The sequence below is a fragment of the Macrotis lagotis genome, chromosome 4, assembly GCF_037893015.1.
Source record: "Macrotis lagotis isolate mMagLag1 chromosome 4, bilby.v1.9.chrom.fasta, whole genome shotgun sequence".
NCBI classification, from domain to species: domain Eukaryota; kingdom Metazoa; phylum Chordata; class Mammalia; order Peramelemorphia; family Peramelidae; genus Macrotis; species Macrotis lagotis.
This window is the reverse complement of record NC_133661.1, coordinates 227,351,809-227,365,697: the sequence shown is the minus strand read 5'-3', so window position 1 is coordinate 227,365,697 and position 13,889 is coordinate 227,351,809. Positions and strand designations below refer to the sequence as shown.

The 13,889-nt window shown below is 35.6% G+C and overlaps 1 protein-coding gene across 1 annotated transcript in view; it reads left to right on the top strand.

Moving 5' to 3' along the window:
* The window catches only part of KCNK13 (potassium two pore domain channel subfamily K member 13), a 205,563-nt gene extending 193,284 nt beyond the window's left edge, over positions 1-12,279 (top strand). Inside the window, exon 2 of the mRNA XM_074235517.1 lies at positions 10,126-12,279. Within this exon, the coding sequence (XP_074091618.1) occupies positions 10,126-11,015 (890 nt within the window). The 3' untranslated portion in view covers positions 11,016-12,279. The remainder of the gene's footprint in view (positions 1-10,125) is intronic.
* The last annotated feature ends 1,610 nt before the right edge of the window (positions 12,280-13,889 follow it).

Genomic DNA, 13,889 nt, shown 5'->3' with positions numbered 1-13,889 from the left:
TTGTTGTTGTTGTTTTTAGGTTTTTTCAAGGCAAATGGGGTTAAGTGGCTTGCCCAAGGCCACACAGCTGGGTAATTATTAAGTGTCTGAGACTGGATTTGAACCCAGGTACTCCTGACTCCAGGGCTGGTGCTTTATCCACTGCACCACCTAGCCGCCCCTAAGTGTCAGGTGTTGAATTTGAATTCCATGCCTCCTAACTCCAAGGCCAGTGCTTTATCCACTGTGTCACCCAGCTGCCCCAAATAGTCTAATATTTCTTAGGGGAAGTACTCAAGAAGGTTAAGAAGGTCTCACATGTGAAATTATTAAGACAAAAGAAGTAACTTGGATGAGGAAGGAAAATGAGAGCTATCCAATAAATCAATGTGGATATGTAGGGAATTCATCCCCAAATTAGTAATGTTTACTTTAAAATAAGAAAACTAGTTGAAATAGGGACAATATCTGACAGTGTATGGACTACTACATACCTATTGTCACTTCTGTCTTCAACACAAAAATTGGTTGCAGCATTCAACTTTGTTTTATTTTCTCTTTTGTTTATATTATTTGGTCATTGTGTGTATTTTTCATGATTCTTATTTCACTGTACATCAGTTTATAAAAATTCATATTTTTTCCAAATTTCTCATAGACATCTTTACTTATAGCTCAATAATACTCTATTATATTCATGGTCCATAGTTGGTCTAGACATTTTTCAATCAATAAGAACTACTTTGTTTCCAGTTCTGTGCTACTACACAAAAAAAGTACAGCTATAAATATTTTCCTATTGAGGTCTTTCTTTCTGTCTTTTTCTTCCTTGGAGTATATGCCAGAAGCAGAATCTCTGGACCAAAAGTAATTGCTTTTCTAACAAAATTCCAAATTATATACAAAATGATTGGACCAGTATAAAGCTATATATCAACATTATCAATTCATATTTTTTTGCAAATTTTTTTCATTTTTTTCCAGTTACAAGTAAAAATAATTTCAACATTCATTTTTTGTAAGAATTTTGAGTTTCAATTTTTTCTCCCATTCTCCTTCCCTTCACCCTTTTCTAAGATGGCATGTGTGATCATGTAAACATATTTTCATATTAGTCATGTTGTAAAGGAATAAATAGAACAAAAGAAAAGAAAACATGAAAAACAAAAACAAAAAATTGAAAATAGTATGCTTGATCTACTTTCAGACTCCATAGCTCTTTCTCTGGATTTGGATAGTAATTTCCCTCATGAATTGCATTGTTGAGAAGATCTAGGTCTATCATAGTTGCTTATCATACAGTGTTGCAATTACTGTATTCAGTGTTCTCCTGGTTCTGCTCACTTTACTCAGTATCAGTTTCTGAATGTCTTTCCAGGTTTTTCTGAAATTTGTTTGCTCATCTTTTCTTATAGCACAATACAAACTCATATTTTAAAAATACAAAGCTAAAAGACACCTATCTGAAGGCAAATATAAAAGAGTAGTTTGATCATGTAAGAATCTTGTCCATGAGCTATCAGGTATAAATACTAAGTACAACAAGAAAGGGATTTATTTAGTCATCCTGGGAACAAGAGGTGGATCAAAGAATGGACAATACTTCTGCTTGGAGTAGATGGGATAATACTGAATGATGATAAGTAGGTAGGAGTATTCATCTTTAGCTTTGTTTCTGCTTATTTTTCCAAAGAGAATTATCTCTGGTCTGAGGAGGGGGGTGGGAAGGCAGGGTGGTTAGCAGGGAACAGAAACTCAATTACAACTGAAAAGACAATAAGACAGTATATGACTACCTTCAAATAAATGCAGGCCTCAGGCCCAAAGACCTTGGGTTCTGAAGGAAATAATAGTTACAAATGAGGAGCCACTGCTGGAAATCAGTGGATCAGTGGAGAATGAGAGAGATGCTATAGGACTCTAAGAAGGCCAATTTTGTCCAGATTTTCCAAAAACAGAAGATTGATTTTAAAAACCATGAGTTGAAATAAGCCTTAATTCCTGGAAGAATTCTAGAACATATTATTAAAGGGATGTTCTATAAGCATTTATAAAAGGAGGCAGGGAGCTAAGACTTCAACAAGAACTAGCCATATTATGCTAACTCTATTTCCTGTTTGGACAGGATTACTACTAATATATTATGAGATTCTTGGAGATAAATATTATATTTATATAAGGTATTTAACATAGTCTCTCATGAAAATCTTCTCAACAGGGTGGAAAGATGTGGGTTGGATGATAGGGTAGTTAAATATACTGAAAATTAATTGAATGACCAAAGAGCAATTATTTAATGACTCAGTGCCAGATTTGAAGTTCTCTTGTAAAGTGCTCCAAGAATCTGTCATCAGCTCTGTTCTGTTTAATATTTTTGTTTTGTTTTGTTTTTATCAGTAACTTGTATGAAGTCACAAAAGGCAGAATTGTAAAATTTGTATATAACATAAAGCTGGTAGAATAACTAACATATGGAAGGCAGAGTCAAAATATAAAATGATCTCAAGTAGCTAGAACAATGGGCCAAATCAAAGGAGATGAAATTTAACAAGGACAAAGGAAAAAAAATCTACTATGGATTTCAAGAAAGCAACTTCACCAATACAGGTTGGGGAATGTATGTCTAAATATTGGTTTCCGTGGAAAGGATCTAGAAGTTATAGTGGATTGTAAACTCCAGATGAATCAAGGCTATGACATGGAAGCTGAAAAAAATTAGTGCCCTTCTAGTGAAGCAAAGGAAGGAACATTCTACTATACTCTACCGTAATCATTCCACAGATGGAGAACTGTGTTCAATTCTGAGTGCCTCATTTTTTTCTGGGTGCCTCATTTTAACAAAAACATGGAATAGTCAGAGCATGCCCCAAACAGTACATCCAGAATAATGAAGAAAAAAAAGAGCTAATGCTGTTCAAGAATCAGTTGAAGCTAAACTTTGAAAAAAATAGGCAAAGAAGGAGTATTGCCAAATTCCTTTTATGATGCTGATACCAGTAAGAGATAAGACAGAGAAAAAAATATAGCCCAATTTTCCCAATGAATATTGATGCAAAATTTTAAAATAAAATATTAGCAAAGAGATTACATCAAATTACTGGGATAATACACTATGATCATGTAGAATTTAAAGTAGGAATATAGGATTGGTCAATATAACAAAAACTATGAACATAATCATATCAATTACAGAATCAACAGAAATCATATGATTGTATCAATAGATACTGAAAAAGCTCTTGACAAAATACAGCACCCATTCCTAGTAAAACCACTAGAGAGCAAAGAAATAAATAGGGGTTCCATAAAATAAGAAGCAGTATCTATCTAAACCCCCACACACACACGCACATATATATGGAGATAAATTAGAAGCATTTCCTATAAGATCAGGGATGAAACAAGAATGTTTGTTACCACCACTAATATTCAATATTGTATTAGATATGTTAGCTTTAGCAATAAGAAAAGAAAAAGAAATTGAATGAGCTAGAATAGACAACGAGGAAACAAAACTCTCACTCTTTGCAGATGATGCTATGGTATACTTAGAGAATCCTAGAAAATTCAACTTAAAAACTACTTGAAACAATTAACAACTTTAGCAGATTTGAAGGGTATAAAATAAACCCACATAAATCATTAGTATTTCTATATATGAACAATAAAGCCCAAAAGCAAGAAATAGAAAAAGTCCCATTTAAAGTAACTATAGACAATATAAAATACTTGGGAATCTACCCTGTAAGACAAACACAGAAACAATTGCAAAACACTTTTCACACAAATAAACTCAGGTTAAAATAATTATAAAAATGTCAATTGCTCATAAGGAGGCCACACTAATACAATAAAAATGGCAATTCTACCTAAATCAAATTACTTATTCAGTGTTATACCAATCAAACTACCAAACAACTATTTTACATAGCTAGAAAAATAGTAACAAAATTCATTAAGAGGAACAAAAGGTCAAAAATATCAAAGGAGTTTATAGGAAAAAAATGCAAAGGAAGGTGGACTAACCATACCAGATCTAAAATTATAAGCAGCAGTGCCAAAACTATTTGGTATCGGTTAAGAAATAGAGTGATAGATCAGTGGAATAGATTAGTTGCAAAAGAAATAGTAGTCAATGACTATAGTAATCTATTATTTGATAAACCCCAAATTGTCTAGCTTCTGGGCTAAGAACTCACAAAATAATTGCAAAACTGGAAAATAGTATGACAGAAAATAAGGTAGAAATGTGTACAGGATTTAGACATAAAGGGTTATAACATAAAACAATTTGGAGAAGAAGGAACAGTTGTCAGGTCTATGGAGAGATAAGGGGTTTATGACCAAACAAGAAATAGAGAACATTATAAAATGCAAAATGGATAATTTAGATTACATTACATTGAAAAGTTTTTACACAAATAAAATCAGTGCAACCAAAATTAAAAGGAATGTGGGGAACTGGGAAATAATTTTTATAGCTAGCTATAGAGTAGTGAGCTATAGAGTAGTAGAGCTATAGAGTAGTGAGCTATAGAGTAGTAGAGCTATGATAGAGTACTCATTTCTAACATATATATATATATATATATATATATATATATATATATATATAAAATGTCCTTCCTCAATTGATAAATGGTCAAAATATACAAATAGTTTTGAGATGAAGAAATTAAAACTATCTAAAGTCAGGTGCAGCTAGGTGGCACAGTTGATAGAGTACCGGCCCTGGAGTCAGGAGTACCTGAGTTCAAATCCTGCCTCAGACACTTAATAATTACCTAGCTGTGTGGCCTTGGGCAAGCCACTTAATCCCATTTGCCTTGCAAAAAAACTTAAAAAAACCCTATCTAAATGAAAAAATGCTCTAAAGCATTATTGATTAGATATATGCAAATTGAGACTACTTTGATACCACCTCATGCCCATCAGATTGAAAAATATGATATAAAAGGAAAATGATCAATATTGGAAGGAGTTGTGGGAAAACTGGACACTAATGCATTGTTGGCAGAACTATGAACTGATCCAACCATTCTGGAGAGCTATTTGGAACCATGCCCAAAGGGCAATAAAACTGTACATACCCTAGGATCCAACAATACCTTTAGTAGGTCTGTACCCCAAAAAGATCACAAAAAAAGGGAAAAGATACACATGTTCAAAAATATTTATAGCAACTCTTTAGTGGAATTTGACTGAACAAATTGTGGTATATGAATGTGATGGAGTACTATTGTTCCATAAGAAAGCATGAAAGGGTGGACTTCAGAAAATCCTGGAAAGACTTACAAGAACTGATACTGAGTGAAGTTAATAGAACCAGAAGAATATTGTACACATTAACAGTAACACTGTGTGTTGATCAACTATGATAGATTTAGCTATTTTCAGCAGTACAATGATCAAAGGCACTTCTGCAGGATTTTTGATGGGGAAAAAAATCATCCACTTTATGAGTAAGAATTATTGAGTCTGCATGCAGACCAATACATACTATTTTCCATTTTTCAAATTTATTTTGTTTTATTTTTCTTTCCTTTTCAATTTGATTCTTCTTTCACAACATGATTAATAAAGAATTATGCTTAATATAATTATACATGTATAACCTATATCAGATTACTTGTTAAGTGGAGGGGAGAAGGAAAAGAAGGAGGGGAAAAAATGTGGAATTCAAAATCTTACAAAACATGTTGAAAACTATCTTTTCATGTAGTTAGAAAAATAAATAAATTTAGATATAGATTTAGATACATAGAGATTTTAAAAAACCTATTGCAGCAAATGGGCATGCGTAGAAGAAGAGGGGCAGAGAGGAGAAAATGAGAATGGAGGTTAGCTATCACCAAAATATTTCAAGAATTGTAATGTGGAAATGAGATTCAGTTTGTTTTGCTTACTCCTAGAGGGAATAACTAGAACAGGTGGATTTAGGATGGATATAAGGAAAATCTCCCTTAAGAATTTGTTGTCATTCAGTTGTTTCAGGCATGTCTGATACTTTGTGATCCCATTTGGAGTTTTCTTGGAAAGATGCTTGAGTGCTTTGCCATTTCCTTCTCCAGCTCATTTTACAAATGAGAAAACTGAACCAAATAGCATTAAGTGACTTGCCCAGAGTTACTTGCCCACAGTTAGAAGTATCAAAGGATACAGAGAGATAAAAAAAAAAAAGGATAAGAATTGGGAAAAGGTCAAGACTGGCAACATATTGGCAATTAAGAGATCATTTGAAATTTTAGAGAGAGTAATTTCAGTCAATTGATAAGATTGGAAAACAGATTTGAATTCAGATATTCCTAGGCTTGGCACTCTATCCACTGCACCATCTAGCTAATTCATCCCTAAGAATTAAAGCCATCCAAAAGTGGAAGACAGTAATTTGCCTTTTCACCAGATGTCTCCAAGCAAAATCTTGAGATTATTGTAGAGTATCCTGGGTCAAGACTGGGTTGAACTAAACAGGCTTTGAGGTATCTTTCAACTAATCCTGAAATTATACGTAGAAACTTCCTTTCCTTGGGTATTTGGGGGGGGGGGGATGAAATATATATATAACATTAATTTGATACACAAGAAGTTTGATACACATTATACTCCATAGTCGAATAAGGGAGAAGGGTGCTTGATGGCTGCAATCTGACCATCCTTTGAGGGATGATAAGATTTCTATAAATGGAACTGGAGGTAAGAGGATAGAACACAATAGAGAATATGATGATTAGAAACAGGACACAGGAAGGAAAAGGCAAGAAGAATTCAAAAGATGCTAAGGAGTACTTCAACTCCTTCATCCACAGAGTGAATTTAGAACAGTAGAAATGATGATATTAGTGAGTCTCCTGGAAGGAGTTAATTTTGGAATCAGTGATTAATATGATCAAACCTAAAGAAGAAGAGAGAACAGTAAAAACAGAAAAACAGAAACAGAAAAAAAAGACATGACTTCTAAAACTGAAATGTATCTTCCTGTTACTATAAGATTTGAAACTGAATCTCCCCTCTGCCTCTGCTTTTTTGGAAAAATGACAGTAGACCTTTTTTTTATAAATCTCAGAATTATTGAGCTGGATGATGATCTTGTTCAAACCTCCTATTTTATAGATAGGGAAACTTAGTAGTGAGGTGACTTGTAGTTTACTCAGCTAGTTAGCAGCAGAACTGGGACCAGAACCTTGTTACTGAGACCCAGAAAAGTTAAATGAATTGTCTAAGGTCACATAGGGCAAAAATGGCAGAGCAGGCATTTGAATTAAGGTCCTCTGATTCCAAATTCAGGACTTTTTACATTGCACCATAACTAGAGGAGTTTTTCCCTAAAGCCTCAAAATAATGAAAATTTCCCATTCCGTTTTGTTTTCTCAGTAGCATTTTCTCCCATAATATAACCATCCTGTACCTAGGCTCTTCAGGGTTGCTATGGTACATTGTGTAATTTTTATCAAATGTTCAAAATAATGTCCTACTAGGAAAAATACAAAACTGTCCATGAGTGTATGAAGTCCAATAGCAAGCAAGTATATTCAGGATAAATTTGGGGTTGTTTCAGACGGAAGAGACTAAGATTAAGGAGAACTAGGAAAGGCATCTTGTAGAAAACAAGATTTTATTTAAGGCCTAAATAAATCCAGAGAAGCTAGGAGGTGGACATGAGAAGGGACAATATTCTAGGTATGGGGGATGGTCAATAAAAATGCTTAAATTTGGGAGATGGATTGTCTGATATGAGGAAGAAGGAGGCCAGTGTCACTGGATCACAGAGAATATGAAGAGGAATAATTTCAGGTTATGAAAGGTTTTAAAAGTCAAACAAAGGATTTTATATTTGATCCTAGAGTAATCTGTAATCCTTGGAGTTTATTAAATGGAAGTGTATATGACATTGTCAGACTTGTGCTTTATGAAATCATTTTGACAGTTATGTGGAGGTAGAACTTGAGTGAAGAAAGACTAGGGACAGGAAGACCAACCAGCTGTCTATTGCATTCATCTAAGCATGAAGTGATAAGATCCAGCCTCAGGGTGGTGATAGTATATGAAGAGGGAAAGGGGAAAGTGTTCAGGAGAGATGTTATGAAAGTAGAAACAATAGGATATAACACTTGATTGGATATGGGGTGAGAGAGTGACACCTAGGCTTCACATTTGAGGGACAGGGTGAATGGTGGTACCCTCAACAAGTACATCCTATTTAAAATGTAAGAAAGGCTGTTGGAGATACAAGACTAAAGTTCAGGAGACAGGTAAGGATTGAACAAGTAGATCTGAGAATCATCTGCATAGAGATGATAATTGAAACCCTGACAATTGATGAGATCAAAAAGTGAAATATTATAGCTGAAAAATAAAAGAAGATCCAGGACAAAGCCTTGGGGTACACCCAAGGTTAGGGGATCTAGTGTGGTTGAAGATACAGCAAAGGAGACAAAGGAGTAATCATAAAGGTAGGAGAAGAATCAGATGAATGTATTGTCATAAAACCTAAGATAAGAAAATATCAAGAAGTTGACAGTATCAAAGGATAAGAGAGATCAAAAAGGATAAGAATTGGGAAAAGGGCAAGACTGGAAACATATTGGCAATTAAGAGGTCATTTGCAATTTTAGAGAGTAATTTCAGTCAGTTGATAAGATTGGAAAACAGACTGCAAGGAGTTAAGAAAATAGTGAAAGGAAAGTAAGTAGAGGCACCTATTGTAGACAACCTTCTTAAGGAAGCTAGTCACAAAAGAGAGGAAAGAGGATGATAGACAGGATAGACAAACCAAGTGATTTTTTTTAAGATGGGTGAGATATGGGTATATGTAGGCAGATGGAAACAACCAATAGACACAATAGAGATTGATGGGATGATAAAGGGGAAATTGGCTGGAGAAGATGGAATGAAATCACTTAGGTACACCAGGAGGTTTGCTCCCCAGTCACTCACCATCAGTATATTTTTATTTTGTGTATATCTTGTGTTTAACTCATCTTTGAATATGTTGAATCCCCTTAGTAGAAGGTAAGCTCTCTGAGGGCAAGGATTACAGCACAGTTCCTGGAACAAAATAGATCCTTAATTTTTGCTGATTTACAGTGGAGTGGGGAAAAGGTCTGGACTAGAAGGAGTCAGGAGACTTGGGTTCTAATCTCAACATAGCTTAATGAATAAGACCTTGTACAAATCTCCAGGCTTCAGTATCATCATCTGTAAAATGGTGTTAAATTACATGGTTTTTTAACTTTCTTCCAGGTATCACCAATCTATGAATCTATGAAAAAAAGCTTTCCTAATTTTCATCATTTATTAAAAACTCAATATGTACAGAGCACTATGTTAGATGTAGAGAGATAAATTCTAAATAAGATACATTCCCTGACATTATGAACCTTTCAGTAGAGTAAGGACCTAGGATATGTATACACATAATAATAAGATGAAATAATACAAGATACTTGCAAGAAAGATACAAAATGCTCTATAAAATTCAAGAAGAAATTTCTGACTAGTCTAGGGAAAAAGCAGAATGATTTGCTTGAAGCGACTTGCATTCAAAGATCTTTTGAAATTTTGTCTCCAAATTAATATTACTATTAATTCATAATAATAATTTTAATTAAGAATAATATATTTCTTCTAATCTTTTTGATTAGAAAATTTTATTTAAACCTCTCAAACACCATGATTGCTCAATAATAATAATAGTATGGTGGTCAGTGGATAGAGTGCTGAGCCTGGACTGAGAAAGATCTGAGTTCAAATCCAGCCTTAGACATTTATTAGCTGTGTGACTCTATGCAAATCACTTAACCGTGTTTGCCTCAGTTTCCTCATCTGTAAAATGGGGACACATGTTACAGAAAGCAATGCCAAACCATTCCAGTATCTTTGCCAAGAAATCCCAAGTGGGATCAGAAAGAGTAGGACATGACTGAAGCAACTGCACAACAAAAATATTGCCTGTCCTTCTAAAGCTTATAGTTTAGTGAAAGGATAAGCTGTAAACATACATAGACAACTATAATACATGATAATGTCATTTTTAGATAATTTTTCTACTGCTCTTTTGTCAGTCCATAAAAACTAAGACTTTGATCCCATAAATGCCAAGGCCTTCTTACATTTACTCCTCTCTCCTCCCATTTTTGTTTCCTACAGGTTTTGGCATGACAACACCAGCAACTGTGGGAGGCAAAGTTTTTCTGATATTTTATGGTCTCATCGGATGTGCAGGCACCATCTTGTTCTTCAACCTCTTCTTAGAGCGTCTCATTACAGTCATTGCCTACATCATGAAGTCATTCCATGAGAGGCAGCTCAAAAAGAAGGGGGTACTGCAATCTGATAACCAAAGAGGTTCTGGGACCTCGGAAGGGGACAGCACAGTGGGATGGAAGCCTTCAGTGTATTACGTCATGCTGATCCTGTGCATGGCCTCCCTCATCATCTCTTGCTGTGCCTCTGCTATGTACACACCCATTGAAGGTTGGACCTATTTTGATTCTCTTTATTTCTGCTTTGTGGCCTTCAGCACCATTGGCTTTGGTGACCTTGTCAGTAGTCAGAATGCCCAATATGAGAGTCAAGGGCTCTACCGCTTTGGCAACTTCATCTTCATTCTCATGGGTGTCTGCTGCATTTATTCTTTATTCAATGTAATCGCCATCCTCATCAAGCAGTCTGTCAACTGGATCTTGAAGAAAATGGAATGTCACTATTGCCAGTGCCAAAGAAAAGCCTTACTCTTACGGAGAAATGTAGTAACTCCCAGCAATGTGCGGAACGGGCAAGAAATCTCCATTGAGACAGATGGTGTGATTGAGAGCGAAACAGATGGGCGTCGCCTCTCTGGAGAGATGATCTCCATGAAGGACTTCTTAGCTTCCAACAAAGTCTCTTTAGCCATATTGCAGAAGCAGTTGTCAGAGACAGCCAATGGATGTCCTCGACAGGCCACTATGTCAACACGACACAAGGGTTTTTCAGGAGGGGTGGGAGCCCTGGCAATTATGAACAACAGACTGGCAGAAACAAGTGGGGACAGATAGAGAGAAGCTCTGGACACTGGAAGTCAAATAGACAACAAATTGTCATCAAGGAGGCCAAGTGAATGGAGCAGGACTGTCTGCCCTTAAAGGCCTTGGCAATAGCTCTGTAATATTGGATGCAATTTGACAACATCTACAGTCTTGGCCTTTGGCAGAATTTTGTTCCCCTAATAGATACCTTCCAAGAGACCTGTGTTGAATGAAATCCTATCATATTTCTGTTGTCTTTTCTTCCCACCCCTATATTTATATATATATGTGTGTGTATATGTGTATGTATTTACACAAACACACACACATATATATTTATTTCTTAAATCTGAAACCAGCTCTAAAAACTAATCACAGAAGCATCACAGAGATTAAACTTTCTTCTTCTGAGTCAGCTAATGCCTTAAAATTGCCTTATATTTGGATAGTGCTTTACACTTTGCAAAGAGAGTTTCCATTTACAGTATCCCATTGGATTCTCACAAATGAATAGGCCTCAAAGTGCTGGGCAAGTATTATTGTCCCCACTTTTTAAAAAAAACAGGGGAGAAAATCCTAGCATTGAGAGCCCAAGCTTACGCAACAGTAATAAGCAGGTGAAGGTGAGACTACAATTCTGACTCCATGTTAGCTCTCCTGCTGAGGGTTAAATGTCATACAGAATGGTACAGTTTAGTTGGTGAAGAGGAGAGGAAAGGGAAGGTTGTACGCTTAAAGGCTTAATTTCTTGCTGTTTGGTATCCTACAAATGAAAGAAGAATCTTGATTCTTGCTTTGCAACTTAAGAGTCACTGACCTGTTAACAAATGTCACATTATCCCTGCATTCCACTGGTTAATATCCAGCTCTTGTTCTCTCCCTTCCCAGTCTTCTCTAAAGTCCATAACTCACTATTTTTTGAAAGGAAATTGTTGCTGCTTAGAGCTAGAAGCTGACAGTGTAGCATTTCCACATCCTGTGGGAAAAAAGCAACATTTTTTTGTATATGTAGGTTTTAATGGGTTTTTTAACTGGTATTTTCTCCTTTAGGGTTTCTATTTGAGTGAGAACTGACCAAGCAGTCAGATTCCATTTTGGCTTTTGAATTGAAATGAGAAAAACACTACTCTATTACTGCTTGACTGCTTCCTTCCTGATTCTCACGCAGGTCTATTTCTTCTATTACAAAGACTAGATCTTGATTAGAATTCCTGTTGAACAAATCCATTTTTTTCCCAGCAAAATTAGCTGAGCACTTGTCAGGGACCGAGAGAGAAGACCTAGATTAAACAGAGAAAGAAGGGAATGGGGGGGGGGGGGGGGAATAGGGAAAGAGAAATTCACTGAAGGCAGATAAGAAAGCTGAAGTGACACTCACCTGTGCCTTTAAAAGCCATCCAACATCATCTGGGTAATTACAGAAAGACCCCCTAAGGTGGTTAAGGAAATGAGACTGGGTCACTTTTCATTCTTTTCATGTTTTGGTCTTTATGAATAATTTTAGAGCTATTTCTCAGTTTTGCCATTAAGGAGAAGAAATTCCAAATAACCTTTTTTTTTTCATTTTTCCTTTTTTAATATCAAAAACACTTCAGTTCCCAATGGGATTTATAAAGCTAAGTAAAGTAGAAAAAGGAAAGAAAGGGAAGAAATGGATAGAAAAACTAGGAAGGAAAGAAAAAGAAATAAAGAGGGAAGAAAGGAGAAAGAGAAAGGAAGAAGAGAGGAAGGGACAGAGGGATAGAAGGAAGATAAAAGAAAAGAAAAATAAAACATGAAAGGAAATAAAGGAGGAAGCAAGGAAGAAAAGAAAAAGAAAAATAAAGAGGTGGGAAGAAAGAAAAAGAAAGGAAAGGAAAGAAGGCAGAGAGGGAAGGGAGAAAGATGCAAGAAAAAAGAAAACACTAAAGAAAAGGAAAGAATGGAGGCTATGTCTCTCTCTATATCTATCTATCTATCTCTTTCTCTCTCTCTCCCCTTTCTTTTTCCTTTGGAGGAAATTGGGATAAGGGTCTTGCCAAGGGTTTACCTAGCTAATAAGTATCTGATACTAGATTTAAAGACAGCCCCTCGTGACTCCACTGTGCTTGCCTCTAGACCAAGTGACTTTCACAAGTATATTTCATGGGTAACTGGTAGAGGGAATGAGTGAATGAATGATTCTGTGCATATCCAATCCAACCAACTGCAAAAAAAAAAAAGAGAGTGTAAGGCATGCTTGCTCCCACAGTGAATCTCCTTCCATGATAATGGGAAAAGATGAGAATTTTTTTCATGGTGGCAAGAATAAGTAAATGAATTCAGACAACTTCATTTTTTTTCTTTTGAGGTATTTGTTTTTTGGATCAGATTTATAATTTCATTGGTATGAACTGAAGAATTCCCAATGCAGAGTAGCACCAACTCTGCAACCACTAGCCTTGGGGTACCAAGGTTAATTGATATGCCAAGGGTCATGTCAGTATTTGTCAGAGACAAGTACTTGAACTTTGGTCTTCCTTACTCCAAGGTCATTTCCCTAACCACTAAAGCCACATTGTTTCTTGGCCACCTTCTTTTTCAATGCACTACCAATTGTATCCCCAAAAATGGAAACCCAAGAGGAAAATATGGGAAAGAAGATAAATGAAAAAACTTTCATGGAAAATAAAACCATTTTTTAAAAAATCTGTTTGATTGCCAAAGAGCAGTTAGGTTGCCCAATGGATAGAACACCAGACCTGGAATGACACTTAGTAGCTGTGATCCTGGGCAATTCACTTTTTTTTGGTAAATTAATACTTTCTGGTTTGCTTCAGTTTCTTCATCCGTAAGATGAACTGTATAACAAGCCACTCTATTATCTTTGCCAAGAAAATCCCAAATTGGGTCCCAAAAAGTCAGACATAACTGAAATGACTGAAG